Below are 22,125 nucleotides of genomic sequence, written 5' to 3' on the forward strand. Positions count from 1 at the left end.
AAAAAACCCCTTTGCTGGGTTCAGAGCAAAATTTCCCCATCAAGAGATCAGAAGGTGACTCTGAACTGACCCTCATCATCTGGCAGTCGGCTTCGGATGGTTGCCAGCAGCCTGTTCCTATGAATGCCCGCGTAAACAGGTTGCAAACAGTCTGTCAACTGGCTGTCTGATCACTGTTGGCAAATGGGAAGTGAGTGGAACTAAGTGTCCAAGCATCCCTAGCTCAGAGCGATCTCGATCAGCATTTGCTCATCCGTAATTAGAGGATGGGACTTTGGGGTCCAAAAAGTGTAGTCTCGAGCCAGAGTTCGACTCTGAGACTTGGCGTTTTGCAACGCAGGCACGTTGCACCTACGTGTTGCCGTGAAGGTTTTCTAAGCACATTCCTCAGGGCGACAGATTAATTTTGTGAATGTCCCAAACCTCAGAGATGCATCAGGGAGTGCTGAGACAGCTAGTTCAGTGGGATCATCGTCTGACAAACATGCATTCACAAAACAGGCTTGTGTCAACATTCACTGTAAATTCACTGTATACACACACACGCACAAACACACACACACTGAGTAGCGCTGATTTGGTTTCAATCGAGCTGTCATTTTTTTTTCTATTTTGTTATAGCCACAATTAATAATCACATCGGCATATCTTTTTAAAAAGTGAGACTGTTAAAGGATACACAGCTTTGCGTTATCTTGCTCGCAGAAAGGGTGACACTTGTTTAGATGGGGGGAATTGATACAGAGCCGCGTGTGAGATATTCTGTACGAATGCTAGCAGCTGAGCGTTTTATTCAGCTGATGCGCTCTTGACAAAAAAGTAATCAGGAAAACAAATCATAGATGTATGCCGTCTAGCACTTGAAAACCTCTTTTGGAACTCTCATTGTTTCATTTTAAAAGACCTGACACATTGTGGCAACAAACTGCACGAAAGTGAGTGCGGGGGTAGTGGGGAGGGGGAGAGACAGGGGAAGAAGGAGAAAAAACTTTACTTTCTCACATGTAACCATTTTTTAAAATTATTTTTTCCAAAAACACAAAAGCTCCATCCCTCTCTCAAATTTAGAATTCACCTTCACTTTCCATCTCCATACACTTACCACTCTATTAAATAAATAATGCCAAAACTAGAACTAGTGTTCTGTAGGGGGGGAAACCTACCTAAAAAGCAGGTAAATTTGTAGAATGCAATGTTGTCCTGGGAAGTGGCATTCCATAAAGAACTGATCAACTAAACTGTACGGCCTGCCTTCTCTGAAGGGATACATCCTGTTATTCATTAAGGTGGGCGGTTATTTGAGGCGGAGGCTTTTTAAAAAATAAAGTGTTTTTATTCTTTGTGACAAACATCTGTATACCGACTGCATATTAATCCTGCCTTCCTCCAAGGAGCTCAGAGGTATGGATGTAGTTCTCCCTTCCTCATTTTATCCTCCCCAAAGCCACCTGTGAGATAGGTCATTGCCTCTTCGCACAATGCACAGTCTGCGTTTCCACTCTGGGTCAGGCATAATATACAAATTGTAGGCTCTCCTCACTTCCTGTGTACATGGTACCCTACTAGGATTAGGATTCTGCGGATACCATGGACAGCAAAAAAGACAAATAAGTGGGTTCTAGAGCAAATCAAGCCTGAATCCTCCCTAGAAGCTAAAATGACAAAACTAAGGCTATCGTACTTTGGTCACATCATAAGGAGATGGAAAAGTCAATAATGCTAGGAAAAGTGGAAGGCAGTAGGAAAAGAGGAAGACCCAAATTGAGATAGCTGGATTCAATAAAAGGAGCCACGTCCTCCAGTTTGCAGGAGCCTGGGATGCAATTCACATTCCTATGTATCCCCAGAGATTTTAACAGTCCATTAGCCAAATCAACATTTCCCAAGAGGCTTCATGGCACTGCAAGACTCTAGAAATTCAATACGCAGCTTGTCTACCATAGCAACATTTTGCATGATTTGGGTGTCATGTCCAGTATAACGGAGCAAGATTTCGGTCCAGTAGCACCTTAAAGACCAACTAGATTTCCAGGGTATGAATTTTCAAGAGTCAGCACCCCCTTCGTCAGATGTCCAACTTGCTCTCAGAGGTAATCCCTGATGTATAGACCAGTTTGATGACTCTGGGGTATTGGAGGAGGGGACCTCTTCTCTTCCAGTGTCAGAATGACTGAGCGAGGAGGTGATCTTAATTTGGGCTTGAAATTTTCCAGATTGTCTGTCCAAAGAGTAGAAGCCAACACCTCTTCTCATGTGCTCTGCTCAGGAACTGGAAATCGTACAAGTAGGTCCTCTTACACAACAGACCCTTGATTTGGAAAAAAACAATTCAATGGCTCCCCTCCCCCTTTTTTTTAATGAGTTGGAGGATTTACTTCAATTCTGGCTTCGGTCAGCCTGCTCCAGTCATTCGTTTCAATTTTATTTTGCATATTTCAAACACTGATCCATCATGATTTAGTCAGAGCAAACTTGTGGCTTCCATCTACATTACAGAAGAACATCTGGTTCTGGATACACAGCCCATCAGCTCCAAGCTCTCCCACTGGGCAACTCTTAAAAATGAACTACTTGAAACTTGGTTTGTGACTCTCTTGGGGGATGAGCAAGAACAATGGGAAACGGATTTCACTTTTTTCACACTCTTCCAACCCAAAGTAACAAACAAACAGAGAAAATACTCTGTGGCCATTTCCACACACGTTGAATAATGCACTTTCAATGCACTTTCGCTATCCTTTTGAAGTGGATTTTTTGTTCCACACATGGAAAATCAGTTTCAAATGTTCACTAAAGAGTATTGAAAGTGGATTATCCAACGTGTGTGGAAGCAGCCTGTATGTCCCTCCTACTTCCGTCCGCATCAAATTATTTTAAACTTCAGTATCCTGTTCCAAAACTTTGCAGATCTTTGCATTTTAACTACCGAAGCACTTTACAATGGGAATTCCATTAACTACAGCCCAATTTTTTTCACACTATGATTCTTAGGCTTGTGTGCATATTCTAACCAACTTTATTGCAGCATAAGCTTTCGAGAATCACAGTTCTCTTCGTCAGATGCATCTGACAAAGAGAACTGTGATTCTCGAAAGCTTATGCTACAGTAAAGTTGGTTAGTCTTAAAGGTGCTACTGGACTCTTTTCTATTTTGCTACTACAGACTAACACGGCTAACTCCTCTGGATCTATGTGCATATTCTGCATTTAAAAAATTCTGCCAGCTAACTGTCGTAACAAGCTATATTCTGCAGACTGCATAAATTATACTAGCAGAGTATCCCAGTTTGCCTTAGCTGCAAAAAAGATTAGGGCCAAGATTGTTTCCTCAGAGACCTAACTTTTTTCATAACTAACTGGTATTTATTAAGGTCCCATTTTAATTGTATTTTATTTTTATTATTTTAATAACTGCATTTTATGCTTGTAAGATAGATTTCTATTTTTACTGTTCTTAACTTTGTATTGTGATGGCCTTTCGCCATATACAATTAAACCCTTGCAGGCATAAATTATGCGTATTTATCTGGTTTTTTTGGTATTCTCTTTTTCATAGTTTGCAAGAAGCCCAAAAGCTCTGAAAGAACCACATTCCCTGGAAAACTTGTTCAGCATCTCATCTCATTTCCAGGATTCTGCCCAGCTTGACTCGTGTGCTCTGGAGCCTGTCTTATGAACTACAAGAAACAGAAACCAAGTTTTCTATACATTCTACAATAAATGCCATAATGCCAGTGTGGTGCAGAGGTTACCGTGTCTGACTAGGACCTGTGAGGCTGAGGTTCGAATCCCTGCTTTGCTTGCCGGAAAGCTTGTTGGGTGGCCTTGGGCTCTCAGCCTAACCACTCTCAGCCTAACCTATCCCACAGGGTTGTTGTGAGGATAAAATGGAGCCGAGAATGATGTAAGCTGCTTTAGGTTCCCATGGAGAGAAAAATGGAGCATAAATAAAGCAAATAAATACATAATCTGCCCTCTCCTCATTCCCCATTGAATAATAGCACAGCTGTTTCCATTTGCACTGAAAAGCATTTTGCGGAAACTTTTGCAATATCTTTCCTAATTTCTGAACATTTAACATGGTAAGGCCTTGGGAAATTAACAACTGAAGGTACGTGAGCCTTCAAGTCACAAGTGATTTATGGTGACCCCAGAAAGGGGCTTTTAAGGTAAGGGAGGTGGTCTGCCATTACCTTCCTCTGCAGAGTCTTTGTGTTAGTCCCCCATCCAATTACCAACCCTGCTTAGTTTCCGAGATCTGACAAGACTGGGCTACACTGTGCTATTCCATATCCCACCAACACCTGTACAGATGTATTCACTTACAAATTATATTATTTACGGATATTGGAACCTGTAACATCTTGAGTTCTTGGAGATAGCCATATCGAACCATCCTGACTATGGCGCATAACTACAGTCCTGTACTTTGCATCCTTGTGCAAAGAGGATGGATTGAACCCCAAGGACCTCCATATAAAGGGTTAACCCTCCAATTTGCAAAAACAGCATTTGCTTATGTGAAGTTCATAACCCTGCACACTATGCAAACACCACAGGAGGGGGGGTAAAGGTTTCTAGATGTCAGAGTGCGCAGCTCCTCTCCAATGTGTCTTTCGATGTGCTATCGGTATGGTGAATCCATGTGGGAAACTCAATAATCATTTGCTCAATTAGCATGAAACTCTCATACTACCTCCAACAGCAATTCAGCAGCTCCAAACACCGTTTATCTTGCAGTAAAAGTATATTTCTACCTAGGGTGACATGATTGATTTCCAACCTCCTTGCCAGATCACAGTGAGGTCTTTTTTATGGCTTTATGAACAGTCTCTGGCAATTACTGAATCTTTACAGCGTTCATTTTGAAACAACTTCCTGTTTTGATAAATTCCCAGCCAACAACAGTTTCACAGCACTGATTAAAGGGCAAAGATTCAGACAAGAGCTTAAAAATTCCACTATCCTCACCTTTGTGGGAAACATATAAAGCCAAGCATAGATTTTAAAGCAATGGATGTTACGGCGCTCCAATGTACAAATCACATTTCAAAGACAGCAGGCAGGCTTAAAATTTTTGCCTGGAGTGTGACATGGTGTTAATTCATCTTAGAAAAGCAGCTGACTCATCACAACCCCATTTTTCCTCCCTTTCTATCAGCTCCTGATTTATCTCTGCACTTTCTTCTTGCTCATCCGTACTTCACCAATCGGTAACTGGTGTGCCCAAGACAAACCTGACCTGGCCACTGAGTCACCTTCCCTATCCTCTTCTTCTACTGCATGCCAAACGGCAGCCGTTTCATGTAATGAGCAAGAAGAGGCGAGAGCAGTGTTTTCAACTAGAGAGCACTCAAGGAAGAGAGAAAGAAGAAAGGAATCTTCTTACATTGCTCCATCCTACTCTCAACACACACCCTTCTGTACCATTCTTCTGCCTTCCTTTCTTCTGCCTTTAACTTCACTGACTGCAAATAACTGGTCTGCCTGGCTGAAGGGAAGAAGGGGGAACTGTAGGTATTATTAACAAAACCAACAACAACAGCGTGCTTGTATACTGCCCTTCTGGGCAGATTAGTGCCACGCTCAGAGTGGTGAACAAAGTCAGTGTTATTATTATCCCCACAATCCAGCTGGGGAGCTGGAGCTGAGAGGAGTGGCTTACTCGAGGACACCTGGAGAGTTCATGGCAGTAGTGGGAGTTGAACTAGCAGAGTGCTGGCTCAGAGCCCAGCCATTAAACCACTATGCTATAGCAGCTCTACAGATATTTTCAACTCTTGACCGACATGACCTCACCAGTTGGCCATTCTTGCACCTCTCCACCCTGTACCAGAAGAGGTTAAGATGGGACAGCAGAAGAGAGAGCAAGAGTGCGTGGACAGGTGCGCAAAGGATGCAAATGCAAAGGATGGACAAGGTAGGAGGGCTATGAGGACTAGACTCCACACTCCTCTTCCTCCTCAAATTGATCCTCCAGAAAACCTGTGCCTGATCAAGGTTGTGATAGGATAAAAATGTGCTAAATGTGTAACACTTCCTTGAGCGTGGCTCCTACACTTTAAAAGAGGCCCAAGATATCCGAGAAGGGTATACATGATGCTGATGGAGATATCATCCGAGATTGTGTTCACTGACACAACCAAGACAATGGTTTTAAAGACTGGCAATTACACATCCAAACCCATCCAGTGGGATAAAGTTGCAGCAGCCCCGGCCTCCCTAGGGGCCCACGGATCCAGCTATACAATCTGCTTTGATAAGTTTGGGGTGGGTTTTAAAACTTATTTTTTGTTTACTTCTACATCATTTATACCCTGCCTTTCACACCAATGGGGACCCAAAGAGGTTTACATCACCAGGGGACTGCAGGGGAGCAGAGAGACTCTTTGTCTGGCCACATGACAGCTCACGGCCGGGTGTCATCTTTTGTTGCACTTCCTGTTTCCTCGATTTAGTGCATGTGCTCCATCCTGCACACCCGGGAAGAGGCTACCTGGATGTGCTCTCAGTGAACCTCTTCAAAAAACCAGTAGATAGCTACAAAAAGGAATTTCAGCTGGCTTTGAAGACTATAATGCAAAACAGTCATTTAATTGCCACACCTCAAAGACAGAGTCCAAATGAAAACCATATTTCTGCTCTCTCTGCCTCCCCCTTGTTTCTTCTTTCTGATCTGCCGTCAGAGCGGAAAGAAAATATATGGGAAGGGGTTGCTTTTTCATAAATGTTTTCCTTAATATCAGCATAGGATTCTTTTTATAAAATAAAGAAAGAGTAACAGCATCAGAAGAAGAACTAAATCCCCCGTTAATATTTTTTGTATCATGCTGAATTATGTGGTAACATTTCCAGCACCGATTTCTCTGTTCAATAATTATTGGATCTGCACCAAAGGGATAAGGGAAGTAGAATCAAGTTACATGAACAGCAGTTCCGAGACACGTCTGTTTCTGGGCTCCATCAGTATAAACTGCAGATGTGGGGAGGACAATCATGTATTCCAAAACTCCTTCATGTATAAAAAAAAAAGCTCTTCATATTCATAAACAGCTTGTGAGGAAAAGACTTTTGTTATAATAACAACAACAATATACTAGTTTTGTTATAACAACAACAACATTTGATTTATATACTACCCTTCAGGACAACTTAATGCCACACTCAGAGTGGTTTACAAAGTATGTTATTATTATCCTCACAACAATCACCCTGTGAGGTGGGTGAAGTTGAGAGAGCTCTGAGAGAGCTGTGACTGACCCAAAGTCACCCAGCTGTCTTCAAGCGGAGGAGTGGGGAATCAAATCCAGCTCTGCAGATTAGAGTCCTGCTGCTCTTAACCACTACACCAAACTGTCTCCTTCAGAAAGTTGAGGGCTGATACAGGAGGAAGTATTGAAACGCGACAGCTATCAATCCATGCAACTGATGCTTTTTTATCGTCCTCCAAGATGCTCTGGGCAGCGTACACAGTTCTCCCAACTCCATGTTGTCCTCATAACAACCTTGTAAGGTAGGTGAGGCTAAAGGAGTAAGAGGTCATCCAGGTAGCCTCACAGCAGAATGAGGGATCTGAACGCAGATCTCCCATTTCTAGCCTGATTCTCTAAACCACACTGGCTCTCAGGCAATAGTTCAGGGCTCTGCTCACCATGGGCTTTGTCTTCTGAAGAAGAGAATTTACATCAGAGATAACCTTTTGGTTATCAACAGTACTTTCTGCATAATTGGCAATGGGTGGATCAGACCACGGTTCTCTTTATTAAACACCCAAAACAAGCGCATTGTGCTAAATTCTGATTGCACCACAGTTTGATATATAAAGTGTCACAGTTAAAAGTCCGGGCAAAACCTGCCAAACAAAAAGAGCTAATAATCAAATGCAATTATATGGAATGGCTTTGCCTGGCTGGTTGTTTGCTCGGAAGTACTGAAGCCATAGACTTGTTTCTATCTCCATGCGTGTGTAGAAGAACCTGACACTGGAACACGGTTATCGTCCAAGACCATGACGGTCTCACGACAGCCGCTTAATACAATCAAGATGATCAAGGAATGTTTACTAGAGCCTTTTTTTGGCCAGGATTTCTGGAGGTATGTCAGTGGACAAATTTCCATTTTTTTTAAAAAAAAAAATCAAAGTTGTACTGCTGGAAGAGAATGAGACCATTTTCACTCTTGACAATAAGAACACTTTCAGTCTTGGCAATGTTAAGAAACGATCCTACATGGTGCTATGAACAACTTTGATTTTTAAAAAGGTGGTTTCAATATAAACAGAGTAAACTAGAAGTCACACACTTTACAAAGTGAGTATCTGGAAGAAAATAATGTGTTTGACCAGTTCCGAGTACGGTGTAATTTGGTCCCAAGAATCAACAAGGAAGGGTCTGAAATGATTAAGTGGAAGTTTTTTATTGTATCAACTTTCTGATCAGGTAAGTTTTCAAACTGCACAGAACTATTGCTTGAAAAAGAATTCTATGCGACTCAAAAGCTCGTTTCTCCCAACTTCTAATTTTCCTCCCTTGATCCTTTCCCCCCATATTGCCTCCCTCAATGAAGCCTTTAAAAACCTTATTTTCTTTTGAGCAATAACATGAATTGGTAGCTATCCTTGTTCAGCACTTTAAAGGAGAAATATCTATCCCCTGTTTCCCTCACTGCGATTCTTCTTAATGTGATCAAGGTGATGGTTGAAACGAGCAAATGGGTTATGAGATCTGGATTAGATGCTTGGAAGAAAAAAGCTTTCCCACAAAGCTTCATCCACCATTTGCAGCTGTTCAAGAGAACCAGAAACCTGCACATACGTGGCCTGCCAAGCTTTATTCTTTCCACATGATGTGATAGATCAATAAATAAGATTTTTACTCTCCCTCTGATTGATGTTCTGTATTTAAAAAAAAAAATCAAACATTTCAGTTGCCTCAGATGGAGGAGCAGGTGTGGACTACGCACACGTGAAGAGCACCCTAGAACAGGGTTGAACAATCATTTAAAATCCATTGCTGCCACTTCAGAAACATCCAGGTGATTTGGCATCAGGGCTTTCTTCAGCTGTAAGTAAGACCTGGTCTAATACATTTCAGCCATCAAATTACGCCATTTTTAATTAAATTGATCCATAGGGCAGCTGGTTGTGCTTGGCACCTGGGTCCAAATGCTAGCAAGATTCAGCCCCTAACAGCAAGTATTTGAGATAGAGGGGACAACAGATAGGGCAAGCTGGCTGGCCAGCCAGAAGTCTGGAAGCACAGCAGCCCAGTCTCCCATAGCAACAAGTTACCAACCTGAGGAAATACAGCAGGGAACCCTGGAGCTTCAAAACAGGAAGTAGCATGAGATTGGCTCTTTGGGATCACCTGACTCTGGAGATCAGGAGGATTCTGGTTGGTATCCTCATTTGCGGAAAGACATTGGTGTGGAATAACTCAATAAACTATATTGGCAGTTATTGATATGCCATTGCAAAACTATGGAAAAGACCATCACCCCACTCAGTAGGGTAAGTAACTCCAGTGGAATGGGTTGCCCACATGGTGACTGCCACCATATTGTGGATCTGAAGAAATGTCCACCCGACAGCTGTGTGTGGTTTCTTAGGGATACCTGAACTTTACATTGGCTGGCTTCTTTCTTTTTTTGGCCTATTCAGAAAAAAAAGCTTACTTATTTAAAGGACCGCTACCACACTTTCCTACTCAACTATTGCTCCCCTAATTGTTTATTTCAATAAAATTGTCACTCAATCCTCATGGTGCTAGTTAATAGTGAAACTCAATCTCCATCGAGGTTTTTACATACAAGGATCAACACGTTGGAGAAAACTTTTGGAGCCCAGCTGTGAGCCTGCACTGGTGTAGGAGGAATACATGTCAATATTTCTAGTTGGCAACACGCCATAGTGGTCTGGAGTGACCCAAAATTTGCATGTTTGTAACTGTACAATTCCATGAATGTTCTAATTATTAGCCTTTCTATTCTGCAAAACAAAATAAAGCTTGTATTGCTCAATATCTTGCAATGAAACCAGTTATCTGCATTAAATAACTTTTAAGGAACAAGAACAAAGCTAGCAACAAGAACAACAACCGATTTATACAAAAAACAGCCACTGCTATGAAATATATATATATATTTCTGGCTCTCAGGAACTCTGCAACTCTATTTGAGATCAAGCTGCAGTTTTTCATTATGGAGATGTATAGCTTGCAATATCCCCAAGATATGGGCAAGACTTCCTTCCAAATGATAAAATGAACGCAAAGAATTCTCCGTCCATTATACTCTTCTCTGACAATTTGCAACCGTGTGTGGGCATTCACCAGTACATGCCCTTCAAACCTTGCCATACACATCTCTATTTTCTGCTATGAGAAAAGCTTTTTAGAGACCAGAGGCAACAGACCCTTAGTTCTGAAAGAGGTACCCAACTAAAGCTTTAAAATCAAAACCTTAACCACCACATCAACAGAAATGGTAGACAATGGCCAACAGGACTCCCACAGCTGTTAAGAGAGGAATCGACTGCAGTTCTTTGCTCAAAACCCCACCGATGCCATTTCTTACCGAGAGACAGAACTAGAAAACAAATGCAGAAAGACAAAGTACCTGCTCCATAACTGGAATGGACTCCCATCTGCGCTTTAACAAGAGCAAGTGTCTCCGTTTCATGATGCCCAGTTTTTGCCTCTAGAGATCTTTTCCTCAGAAGAATTTCAAGCCAATGGAGAAGATGCTATTTCCGATTCCGTAGCTGCATTGCTCAAGTCGATGGCAAGGATGGCAAACTTTTGTGTTTGCGGAAGGCGTTGCAAGACAGGTATGAGGGTGGATTTCTTTTGTCAAAGTTCTTTCCTGTTTTGCGAGCCTTGGTCCCTCTATAGGAAGCAGCCACGGGAAAGCTTGTGGGGAGGGGGGAGCCAGCATTCGCTGATGAATTACCTCATAGACACATGAAGTAGGTAGACAACACCAGACGCACTCAATCTGAAAATAGCTGTTGCTTAGGAACTGGAAGGGTAAATTGCAGCACCTCAGCTATATATAATTGAGAGCTTTTACATTTAAAGCGAATTAAAACACATCGGACACACGTGCCTTTTTCTTTCTCTCTCTATATGAGCATCGTCTCATGAAGCCTGGGAAGGGAAAGACAGCCTGTTCCCTGCAGACCAAGGGTTACGCCTCACCACCCACTCAACAAACCAACAGTGCTGGAACTGTATCGGCAACTAAATCCTGTCCATATGGCATCCTCAATAAACTGCTTTTTTTCTTTTTTAACAATGCTTCATGGCTTCTCAGAGGAAAAATGACACTGAAACGGCAAGCTTTCTTATCCATATAATGAAAGTAGGAAAATTGATGAAGGATATCTACTTTAATGACAAATGTGAGCCATCAAATAAAAGTTCTGATACTGATAACATAAGGCTGGAACGGTGCTTGGCTTGGTAAAAGTAACCATGTTGGCTGGCCGCATGAATATTAAAGTCAAGATAAAAACATAACAACAACAGCATCATCATCATCATCATCATCATCATCATCATCATCATCATCATCATCATCATCATAATAGAATATACTGCCCTTCAGGACAACTTAATGCCACACTCAGAGCGGTTTACAAAGGGTGTTATTATTATCCTCACAACAATCACCCTGTGAGGTGGGTGGGGCTGAGAGAGCTCCGAGAGAGCTATGACTGATCCAAGATCACCCAGCTGGCTTCAAGCGGAGGAGTGGGGAATCAAACCCGGTTCTCCAGATTAGAATCCTGCCGCTCTTAACCACTACACCAAACTTGGTGTTGTAGTTTAGGCCAACACACACCTATTTAGCCCACCAATCTGCTTTCACCAATGACCATCGAGGTGGCTCCTGGCATCTCTGAAATAGGGCAAGGTGTTGACAGCAGGGGTCAGCAGCCTATGACTGTAGAGCCAGATGTGACAGTACAGTACCAAATATGGTTATCTTAAAAACAAAATTATCTACATTAAGGTACATTGGAAGGGCAGGTGGGATACTAGAATAACCAGCATATGAAGTGAGCAGCAGGCAAAGATTTTGATGGGACGAAAGGGCTTCTTAGGGGTACTTTACAGAAAGAGAAATGATAGAGGTGAACAGTTGCCAGAAATTAGGGTTGCCATTCCCCCACTGGAGGCAGGAGATCCCCTACTCCCAACCTCCCCCACTCCACCCCTGGCCGGCGGGGGAGGCACCATTTTGGGCCTGATTTGGGCCCGAAATGGCCTGGATCGGTCTGCTGCTGGGAGGGGGAGTGCTCCATTTCAGGCCGATTCGGGCTGAATTCAGTCTGATTCTGGCCAAATCGGGTCTGAAACCAGCCCCCCATGGAGTGTGGGAGCGCTCCCGGGGTGGCCATGGCCTGCATGATGATGTCACTTCCCGGAAGTGATGTCATTGCACAAGCCACGGGGCACGCGTGCAAAAAGGTAGGTGCTGGGCCCCCCACCTCCCACCAGGAGTACAAGGGGATCTGGCAACCCTACCAGAAATTCATGTGTGGATTTAAGACAGTGTGCTAAAACAAATTATGCATGGTGCTTCTGTATATATTACTTATTGTGAGACATTGTGCACATCCTCAATAAATGACTGCAACCGATGTATGGGCTGTTGAAACTATGGATTATTAATTAATGTCAGTTATCAATCATATTAGGATGTACATTTTCAGTTACACAAATGTACTTTCTTATACTGGCCCTTTGTTGATCTCTTCTTTTGAATTCTGATGCAGATCTCCCATCCCAGTTTCCCTCAAGCATCTGGCACTCAGAAATAAACTGCTCTGAGATTGCAAAAGTGAACACTCTCCTGTTATTCAGAGGACTAAGAGTCTCAGGGAGCTTGCTTCCCCCACTCCTTGCGAGAAAGAACTCTGGACTAACTAAGTCTAGAGAAGTGAAAGGAAGGCCACTCAGACCTCCGCCCACAGAGCACTGCGAGAAGCAACATATAGAGCGGAACTACAAGTGACAAAAGGCACAGATTGGACACACGTCAGCTTCCCTCAAGTTTTGATGGGAAATGTAGGCATCCTGGTCTTGCAGCTTGGCTCTCTGACTGCTGTCCAATGGACTTTTCAACTGTCACTTGTCCAACATTCCACCAAGCTGCCTACATTTCCCATCAAAACTTGAGGGAAGCTGACAAGTGTCCAATCTGTGCCTTTTGTCACTTGTAGTTCCGCTCATAGTTGTACCGCCTCCACAGTAGTAAGAACACTGGAGAGGTCCAGTCTCAACTGTATATACTGTCTAACTTTGGCTGCACGCTACCAAGCCTGTCCTTTTCCTTCTCCCTCAATCTGCTGTAGCGTAGTCGTTGGGTTGCAAATCAGCACTCTGCCGGTTTGAATCCCACTACTGCCGTAAACACTGCAGGCGGACTTTACAAACAAATTAAATAGCCCCGGCCTCCGATACCGATCCTTGTGGCACCCTACTGCTTACTTCTCTCCATTGTGAGTTCTGTCCATTTATTCCTCTTCTTTGCTTCCTGTTGTTTAATCTATTTTTAATCCATAAGAGGACTCGTTCTCTTATCCCACACTTATTAACGTAACCTCGGAATCTTTAGTGAGAAACCTCGTCAGAAGCCCTTTGAAAATCCAAATAAGTAACGTCTACTGGGTCACCCTTATCTAAATATTTGTTCACTTTCTTAAAGAACTTCAAAAGATCAGTGAGGCAGGACTTCCCTATGCAGAAGCCATGCGGATTTTCCCTCAGCAGGATTTGCTCCTTTGTGTGCCTAATAACTCTATCTTTGATTACTGTTCCTATTAATTTGCCTGGGACAGATGTTACCAACAGGCCTGTAATTACCTGGCTCCCCTCTGTCATAGCATTTGCTCCCGTCTTCTGGTACAGCGACGAGTTACATATACGGATTAGTAGATCATAGAGACAGTCAGAAACTTGAGGTGTTCCTGTTGTCTCTGCTTGGATCTCTTCTCTCATTTATTAGACTTTTTTCTAGTACAGGAGGAATGGTTCCACAGTTCCATAGCTTATGGTGGTAACTCTTGCTACACCCAGCATCATCGGACAAAGGCCTGCAAAGCTGAAGAACACAACACCCTAGCGTTTTCAAAAATAAATGCCCTTTTGGTGTTACAATCTCTAGCGCTTTCTATGGATGCTCCTAGATTACAAACACAGATGGATAGAATGTCGGTCTCAATAAGCAAAAAACAGGGCAGGGGAAAGACTTACGGTAATCAGAGACAGGACCCACATTCATTTGCAAAGACAATCACTGTGTTCAAACCGGAGAAGTCCTGGCAAACCGATATCACTTGAGACCTTCCCCAAACCTGAACAACTTTGGGTCAGTTTCCAGTATAACAAAGCCAATTGACTCAAAACAACACCAAGACACATCCATATCCCCAACTCAGTGCAGTGTCTGAGAACACAGATATTAATTTTTATACTTGTGTTCCTCTCTTCCCTGGAAAGTGCAGAGCCGCTTACATGGCAGCTTCCAGAGATCATCCGTCCAAGGTTCACATCTGGTTCACATCTGCTTAGCCTCAACAATGAGGCAGCGTTCGGGTACCAGTCATATAAAACCTCATCTGGTGAACTGCCCTGTCAGCACAGTCATGCACCACTTTCCCCGTTGCCACTGTAGAGCCCCAAGAGTGGAGAAAGACAATGATAAGTGTTCCGAAAAGCCCTGCTCCATCTTTGCCAGCCTGAAAATAATTTAAAAACCCAAATATGTAACCACAAGACCTTCGTCTTCTCCCATGGCACTGCTGCTTGTGGGTACACAGCTGGTCTCTACTGTACTGACCCAACTGACTGTACTGTACTGAGCCAACTGACCCCGAAAGGACACCAAAAGGAGATGTTTACATTTACTAGCAAAGGAATGTTTTGGTTGCACCCTCCCTTTCCCCCCTTAACTGCATCTTCTCTCTCCTCCCCTCCTCTTCTATATTTGACCAGTTTCTGTACTATGCATCTGACGAAGAGAACTTGATTCTCGAAAGCTTATGCTACAATAAAATTGGTTAGTCTTAAAGGTGCTACTGGACTCTTTTCGACTGTACTGGTTCTATCTGTTCCTGGCTGTCACGTGACTAGAAGAGATTGCTATGCCTGTCTTGCTTTGGCTTACCCAAGCGGCTGCCACTAGCACATAACAAAGCTCTTCTTCCTACACAGGGCTTTTTTTCAGCAGGAACGCAGTGGAACGGAGTTCCAGAACCTCTTTAAAATGGTCACATGGCTGGTGGCCCTGCCCCCTGATCTCCAGACAGAGGGGTGTTTAGATTGCCCTCCGCGCCGCTCAGCGGCGCAGAGGGCAATCTACACTCCCCTCTGTCTGGAGATCAGGAGGCGGGGCCACCAGCCATGTGACCATTTTCTCCAAGGGCAACCCACTGAGTTCCACCACCTCTTTTCCCAGGAAAAAAGCCCTGTTCCTACATATCTGAGCAGGTTGCAAGATATGTAGAAAGGTTGCAAGATATGTAGATGCAAAGCAGAGATGTTTCATTTGGCATGTGGATGCTGATATTGACAGCAACTTGACTACACATGATTGATCTATTACGTATAATGAGCACGAGTCACATAGTGATAGCACTGTTCTTTGTGACTGATGGGTTTTAATGTTTGTACATGTATTATACTGTATTATGAGTTTTTATTGTTTGTATTTATGCTATTTTAAAATTGCATTTGTAGCTGAGTAGCCATGTTGGTCTGCAGTAGAACAGCAGAATTTGAGTCCAGTGGCACCAACAAGATTTTTAGGGTGTAGGCTTTCAAGAGTCAGAGTTCTGAAGAAAATTTTGTTTGGTCTCTAAGGTGTCACTGGACTCAAACCCTGCTGTTAATATAGTATTGTTTAATTGTATATTAAGACTATTTTTTAAAGTATCGGTTATTTTACATCTTATGGCGTAAACTGTCTTGAACACTAAACATGGTAGAGAGGCAGTATAGAACTCAAACAAATTAATAAGTGAACAATAGCTGAAAGTAAGGTTTTATTGTCGACTATGACGATACACACATCTCATCTATCGAACCTCTGTAGATATATTTTGCTGAAAACTTTTTTACAAAACCTTTGCACCACAGGGTTTTCTGTGATACACAAGTTACAAGAAAATTATGGCTGAATCGTATAAGCAAATGCATGCAGTGAAGTCCCATGTGAGCAGGGACTCGCCCTTCAGCTTCATCTTTGGGGAAGCTCCATGTTTATAAGGGTCATATGAACATGATGAATGTTTTCAGCATCTCGCAAGAGGTCTGTTGTTTTTCTAGGAAATATCAATCTATTTTCCGTACACACAATTTCTCATTTCTTTTTCGTTTTTGCTGTAGTCATTGTGAGTGTTTTCATTTCATCCATTTTCATGGCTGGTATTTGTTTTACTCCATTTTTTTTACATCATGTACCATTTATGAACTGACGCAAAAACAAGGGGGGAGGTGGAATCTGCAAGTTTAAAACGAAAACTGGAAGCGGGGAGCAAAGAAACCAAATACAGTATGAAAATAAGTAGTCATGGATTTGAATTGCATCAAGGAGAAGCAAAAATGAAGATTTTCAAGTCAACTCAGCAGTGATCAAAAATAAATAAATAAACTGAGTAATGATCCTATGTTCAGAACAATAAAAAACAGATACAGGAAATCTGACTCAAGGAACTTGCAACATGTAATTCAGTACAGAAGGAGGTGACAAAGGGCAGGACGCAAGAGACAGGTAAAGGTAACAGGAAAGCATGCACACCCAGGTAAGACTTGCAGCCAAGTCCTATGCTTACTTCCAAAAAAGGGTGCATAGGACTCCAGTGTAAGGCACTTTGGGTTTGCAGAATGTTATTGGGTGAGACTTAAGGGCACGTAGCACAGGCAGCTATTAATAATGCAATCGAAGGCTTTAGTTCAATGTGACTGCACTTCAAGTCGCTGATGCATTAAAAATATTCCACTGTTCAGTGCTATGCTTTGAGATAAGTTCCCAGAGTATGGTTGGAAGATGCACAATATTGCAACCTTGCTCAAATTTAGTTGGGATAAAAAACCTCCTGCGAACCCTATGTATGCCACCTTGGCAGGCAAATAAATAGAACATAAGAATAGAAGATGAGCCCTGCAGCAGAAGAGCAAGGTTTGAGTTCAGTAGCACCTTAAAGACCAACAAGATTTCCAGGGTATAAGCTTTTGAGCATCAAGCTGCCTTCATCGGAAAACTTGTATCTGATGAAGAATGCCTGGCTCTTGAAAATTTATACCCTGGAAATCTTGTTGGTCTTTAAGGTGCTACTGGACTCAGATCTTGCTTTTCCTTACTGAGTTAATGGAGAACGAAAGTTGCGAATGAAACCTTGCAGAATGTTCCCCAACACCAACTGTATAATGTTCTACCAACTGCAGAAAAATCTTGCAAAAACACTGACCTGAGATCCTCTAGGTCCTCGTTTGTGATCCCATTCAGAATTCCCCATGATCTACAGAAAGAGAAGAGATTACGTTAATATTTATATGATACCTAAATACATTCGAAGTGCTTCACAACTACAAAACATGGGGCCCCGTGTTAATGAACCTATGCTCAAAAGGTGGGGTGGTGGTGGTCATGAATTAAGAAATAAATGACACGGATGTGCTTTGTTAATATTTGCTACTTATGCTAATTTTCTGATCTGATTAACTTACCCTCTACAAATGTTCTGAGTTTGTTTTGTATGTACTTGGACATCCATGCTGATACATGCAATTTGATAAACATAAATAAATAAAACAAATCTATTGCGAGTCTTTTAGCCTTGATTCATGAGCCGTAAGTGATCCATGAATGGCTGGCTGGAAATTGTTAATGAACAGAGTTGACGTTCAACACATTCCCAATTCTCAATTCGGTTGCCTACGCAACTGCTCATGTGATTGCTTCAGTACCGGTGCTACACCCATTAATGTGATTGCACCTCCTGTGTGGATATTGCTTAGGGAATGCTTAGTAATACTGCAGTTTGACCTTTACATATTTTCTTAATATAAATAGACCACAAATTGAAGAGAGACCTTTTTAAAAAAAACTCTGTGAAGGTTGCAATCAAGACAGTCCCAGATGAGGTAATTCCAATTATCCATCATCCTGAACAGAGAGCTTTTAATGCTGTCAATCTAAATCTCTTTAGGGAATGCATTGAGTTTCATCATGAAGACTTTTTATATAAGCAAAAAAATGCACACAGTAAGCCAAGACGGATTATGGTTCACTTCTATACAAAGTTAAGTTATTTGCACAAGTGTGCAAGAGAATGCAACACAAACCAACAAAGATGTATTATGCTTTTTGTACGTGTCATAGCAGAAATCAGAATTCTGGATAACTTTCACATTGTGGCATTTGCCAGCAGAAGTGGACAGCAGAGGGGGCATGTGATGTTCAGTCAATTAGATTAGCCTTAAATTCTGTGAAGGGGAGACTGCAGTAATATCCTCCTCCCAAAATACGTCCTGATTTTTGTTTAGAAGTCTCAGAATAATCTCCTATTCAGGCACCAAGAAAATCCATGCCTCTTTTAATTTCAACAATGTTATAGGGATTGGCCACAGCTCAGCAGTAGAACATCTGCTTTGCATGCAGAAGGTCCCAGGTTCAGTCCCCAATAGAGATGGGCACGAACTGGAAAAAAAAGAACCATGTGGTTCGTCAAATTTCATGAACCACGAACTTTCACGAACCTGCCCCTGGTTCGTGAACATGTTTATTCGGTTCGTGAAAACGGCACATCCAGGTCAGAAAATCATCACTTCCGGGTCTGCAGAAGCTCACTTCCGGGTCAGCAGAAGGTCAGCAGGAAGTCCATCCCTTGTCGCCTAGGAAACTGATTGATTGGCACCAGGCTGTCTGCAGTGACGAACCAAAAAAACCGAACCAAACGAACCAGCCTAAAGTTTGTGGCAGTTTGTCAGAAATGGGATCTGATGAACTGCTGGTTCGCGAACCATGAACCGGCCTGGTTCATGCTTAATTTTGGTTCGTACTTCGGTTTGTGCCCATCTTTAGTCCCCAACATCTCCAATTTAAAAAGATGATCAAGTAGCAGATACTATGAAAGACCTCCGCCTGAGACACTAGAGAGTTGCTGCTAGTCCAAGTAGACAGTACAGGCCTTGATGGACCAACGGTCTGATTCAGTACTTCTAAGACAGCTTCATGTATTCACAAGTACACCATGATCTGCAACCAGCAGATCAGAGATAGGAGGAGGGCAAGAAGATACCACAATGGTGGCCACAGTGAACAGCTGACCTATGTAAACATTCTAAGAACACCCCACAATGTACAATTGTGCTTACTATGCAAGTATGTTCATTTGTGTACAGACTTAGATCACCTGTGAACAGTGTCTTGAGCTAGCCAACATGCTAACTTTATATACAAATGAGCCATCTCATGTGGTCAGTGTATTTATATATGACAGGTGGTACGCATAAAATGCTTGCATGAGTAGAAACTTATCCATGGTCACCACAACATTTGTTTCAGACCCATAACCTAATATGTTCCTGGCATAATTTTTTTAAACAAGGAGTATTTGGAAATATTTAAACCAGGGCTGTAATAATTATGGATTTATGACTGCACAAACTCTAGAAAGTCATTAAATTTTATTTCCCATCATCTACCACAACTAGAGACCATTCAGAACCTCACTGAAATTACTGAGCTTTCTCAAAAAAGCATAATATTGGGGGGGGGATACCTAGAAAAGCACTCACAGCGTCTCACAAATACTGTCAAATGATATTAGGACATTTTATACTATCTTAGGATGTTATCATATTTTTGTGTTATCTACTCCAAAAGCTACACCTTCAGACTCCTTCGTGATGGTGGAAAGTGATGTCAAGTTGCGGACAACTTAGGGCAACCCTGTAGGGTTTTCAAGGCAAGAGATATTCAGAGGGTTTGCCTCTGCGTAGTGAACCTGGATTTCCTTGGTGGTCTCCCATCCAAGTACTGATCAGAGCTGACCCCGCTTAGCTTTTGAGATGTGATGAGATCAGGCTAGCCTGGACCATACAGGTCAGAGCTCAGGTTCCTTACCCGCTTATAAACAAAGGCTAAAATCGGAAGAACAAGCCCCATTGACTAAAATAAGATTTAGTTCTTAGTGGACCTGCTTCGGATGGTTCCCAAAGTCTGCTACTCTTCTTGTCTTATACCAATCAAACTCTAGTCGCCATTCTCCCACAGACAGCAATCTTGCTTGCTGGACAAAATTGGCTCCTCACTAATTCAGCACAAAGGAGTGCCCTAGGCTCTTTTGTTTACGCAAAAGAACATGACCTTTCCTGAGTCCATCTCCCTCTGCTCTTACGACATTACTCTTGGAGATTTGTTTCCCAAATTTGGAAGACATTCCCCAATGAAGGAAAGGCTTACCAGTTCATTGAGAACAATGCTGCTGACGGCAGCAGTATACTTGGCACAGTCGCTCTCATTCAAAACCATTGTAATAACTCATAGTAGCAAACTGCAGCCCCCATATGTCTTCCATTTCAGTTTTTCAACAACCTTGTCTTCGTGAAATCTGGCACAACCCTTGCCTTTTGTGGCTCCCTCCCTAGAGTGGAGCAAATGTTGCACAACACTTTGTTTGTGTCACACCTTAAACATGTAATTCATTACCATACTCAACTGAATTAACACTGTGGTGTAGGCCTGAAGGTGTGAGGCCAGGATTCCAGAATACCAAAGCCACTTTAGACATTACATCTGCATAGTGGAAACCTGGCAACTGTTGTTTTTGGGAGCATGGTCTACCTGTGATGCTATCGTAAGTGCAATTGTTATGTTGTCTGAATGGGGAACATGCATATTTTGTAAGTGCACAAAACTTTCGTATGCATGGCCCAGTACCCTGAACAATCCAGTTGTCGCTTTCGTTGTAACCAGGGCTTTTTTTCTGGGAAAAGAGGTGGTGGAACTCAGTGGGTTGCCCTTAGAGAAAATGGTCACACGGCTGGTGGCCCTGCCCCCCGATCTACAAACAGAGGGGAGTTTAGATTGCCCTCTGCGCCATGCGGCACGGAGGGCAATCTAAACTCCCCTCTGTGTGAAGATCGGGGGGTGGGCCCACCAGCCATGTGACCATATTCAAGAGGTGCCGGAACTCTGTTCCACTGCATTCCAGCTGAAAAAAAGCCCTGGTTGTAACAAAAATGTACACAGATGCAAAAACCATGTGCTGCAGCTGTTCAGGCTACATGGTTATTGTGCATATCAGGAATATCTATGCACCACTGAGTGGGTCCTGATACGCACGGACGTAATATCAGACAATGACTCAAGAGAAACCAATATATATTTCAAGACAGTTTTGGAAATCACCCACTTTTTCTGCATTTCACTTTCATAGTCTACAGCCTATAGCCTATCTGAAGAAGTGAGCTGTGGCTCACGAATAGAAATAGGTACAAACAGGAAAAAAACCCAAACATGACGTTCATTGTTCGTTGCCATCCACGAACAGGGACTCACAAACACTTATGATCATGACCTGTTCATGAACATGTTCGTGGTTGGATGTTTGTGGGGGTCAGCAGGCTCTCCTCCAGCCATCATCCAAGTTTGGTCAAGCTCCCTACTGCACTACTCCCAGAAATCTGACCTGAGCAGGCATCAGGAAAGGTATCAAGAATAAAAAATAGCTTGGCCCCAGAGCCTGGCAGCAGCCCTGGAAACTGAAGGGGTAGATCCCTATCCCACCACACACAAAGAAAATTCAAGCTCCAATGCACTCTCTCTATCAAAATGCCAACAGCAGCTCTCTCCCTCTCTCCACTGTCTGCAAAGCCAGAGCTGGGAGCCCCCTCCCTCCTGCCCTTTGCTCCCTTGTAACAAATTTGGAGCTCCACATTTGAAAGGAAGACCTGCCTATCAAGCTAAATTGGGCTTAAATTGGGGTTTCCAGGGCAACAGCAGGAGTTCAGACAGAGTTCAGAAAATCCTGCCTAAGTTGCCAAGGGAATTGATTGCAGGTGCCAGACTGTCTGGCTCGATGAACAGCAACGAACGAGGCTTGCAATGATCACC

At 42.8% G+C, this 22,125-nt stretch overlaps 1 protein-coding gene across 1 annotated transcript in view; it reads right to left on the reverse strand.

Annotated features, from left to right (window-relative positions):
* PDE3A (phosphodiesterase 3A) overlaps positions 1 to 22,125 on the reverse strand; it is a 344,335-nt gene that overhangs the window by 96,038 nt on the left and 226,172 nt on the right. Inside the window, exon 2 of the mRNA XM_054988597.1 lies at positions 17,474 to 17,524. Coding sequence (XP_054844572.1) covers positions 17,474 to 17,524 — 51 coding nt within the window. The remainder of the gene's footprint in view (positions 1 to 17,473; positions 17,525 to 22,125) is intronic.

This window comes from Eublepharis macularius, chromosome 9 (genome assembly GCF_028583425.1).
Source record: "Eublepharis macularius isolate TG4126 chromosome 9, MPM_Emac_v1.0, whole genome shotgun sequence".
NCBI classification, from domain to species: domain Eukaryota; kingdom Metazoa; phylum Chordata; class Lepidosauria; order Squamata; family Eublepharidae; genus Eublepharis; species Eublepharis macularius.